Below are 1,649 nucleotides of genomic sequence, written 5' to 3'. Positions count from 1 at the left end.
CATTTTTAAGATCTTCTAATTTCCGCCACGATTGACACATAAGTAATAATGAAAAGAAATAACTTTCCGGCCGTGTGTTGACATCATTTTTATAGTGATTAATAAGATATCCACGCTGTCGCCGTTAAACATAATAACCATTATCCATCTTGTAATATTCAACTCGTTTACCTCGGGGTTTGATTTTTCTGATATCGTACCACTTTGCAAATTCATATAATGACGTCGATTCCAATTCGTTCGGTCTATGCGGATAATGATTATCTATTATAGATGGACAAAATATGTCTGTTGATTCTCCATCAAGAGCTTTAATTTCTTTATGATTCTTGACTTTTCTATATCGTATTTGATTAACATCTAACTATCTAATGGTCGTGTATGGATCAGTCCCATATAGAGGAATACTTAGCAATGTATCAGCAGCTTCAAGAGCACCACATTCTCTATTATTCATAAATCGGAAAGCAACATTCCAAAGATAGCTTGCCAATGATTTATTATTTTTATTATTTTTACTATCAAAAACAGACTCGGCTAATTCACTTTTTCCTGCTTTATTCATATACTTGGTAACATACCAAGTAAGCAACGATGATTTTTCACCAATAAATTGTATATCCATATTTCCTTCCCATGCAGTAAGAAGAATAGGATTATAATCATTTATGTTAGCTTCTACATCCGTACGGGGAAGGTCATAAAGCCTACTCTTATGTCTTAATTGTTTCCTACCTGCTATCGAACTTACAACATCTCTCATAACTAACGTATCCGTCACAGCACGAGGAAATCCGAAACGACATATACGAGTTACTTTACGTCCAGCTTTTTTGGAACGAAGACAATAATCGTTATGTTTGTGTCGTTGATGAGTATCGACTCGCTTATATAATAACGGAGAAATGGTTTTATTCGGCATTCTACAGCTCATATGTTGTAAAATAAATACAGAGACTTCTTCGGCAGAAGATTTACCAATAATCGGTGCATCTTTAACCCAAATTAATAAATGAAAATGTTGTATACCTCTACACTGATATTCTCTTCGCCAGAAGTAATGTGTTACTTCTCCGATCGGCTGATCTTTAGAAGAAATAAAATCAAGCATTGCCCGTAACTTATTGTCGAGAAATCTGGATGTCGACACAGGATCTCTAGCAACGAGTATACTGGTACTTAATGAAGAATTATACCATCCATTAACTTCACGAATGTATTCACCTAAATCATCCCATAACCATTCAGTAGGACTCAAGGTTATAAACCATGTCGCAGGTCCGTAATGTTGTGTCATACACTCTAAATCACTTCTCGGTCTACGCCAATATTGTTCTGTATTTCTTAGTGTGGAAAATATGGTGTTTAAATTAGATTCTAATAGTTGTTTCTCCAATGCTCCTAGATATTCCGAAGCTGTGTAACGATCTCGTAAATTAGTTACATTCATTTTATGGTAAATACCACGACTCAATTGACGAATATTAGCATTATTTAACAAGAAAAAGTATTGTATGTTTAATCTATATTGCGGGTGTTTAGACAGCAAACGGCATTTAATAAATTCGTGATCGTGCAGTTTGACCTGTCTAGTTTCATGTTGTCCATTTTTACCAAAAGGAAATAAATCTGGAAAACACAACAAATCT

At 34.5% G+C, this 1,649-nt stretch overlaps 1 protein-coding gene across 1 annotated transcript; it reads right to left on the bottom strand.

Moving 5' to 3' along the window:
- Positions 1-364: 364 nt before the first annotated feature.
- On the bottom strand, positions 365-1,450 carry LOC105556322. The gene has a single exon (XM_012003403.1). The coding sequence runs from the start codon at positions 1,448-1,450 to the stop codon at positions 365-367; it is 1,086 nt and encodes a 361-aa protein (XP_011858793.1).
- Between the last annotated feature and the right edge of the window lie 199 nt (positions 1,451-1,649).

This window comes from Vollenhovia emeryi, unplaced genomic scaffold (genome assembly GCF_000949405.1).
Source record: "Vollenhovia emeryi isolate VEMERY1.0 unplaced genomic scaffold, V.emery_V1.0 DF940107.1, whole genome shotgun sequence".
Classification (NCBI taxonomy): Eukaryota; Metazoa; Arthropoda; class Insecta; order Hymenoptera; family Formicidae; genus Vollenhovia; species Vollenhovia emeryi.
Note: the sequence above shows the minus strand (reverse complement) of the source record. Positions and strands in the feature narration are given on the sequence as shown.

Bases quoted from the DNA above. Each gene is read 5' to 3' on its own strand.
- LOC105556322 (XM_012003403.1), bottom strand. From the start codon at position 1,450: ATGAATGTAACTAATTTACGAGATCGTTACACAGCTTCGGAATATCTA.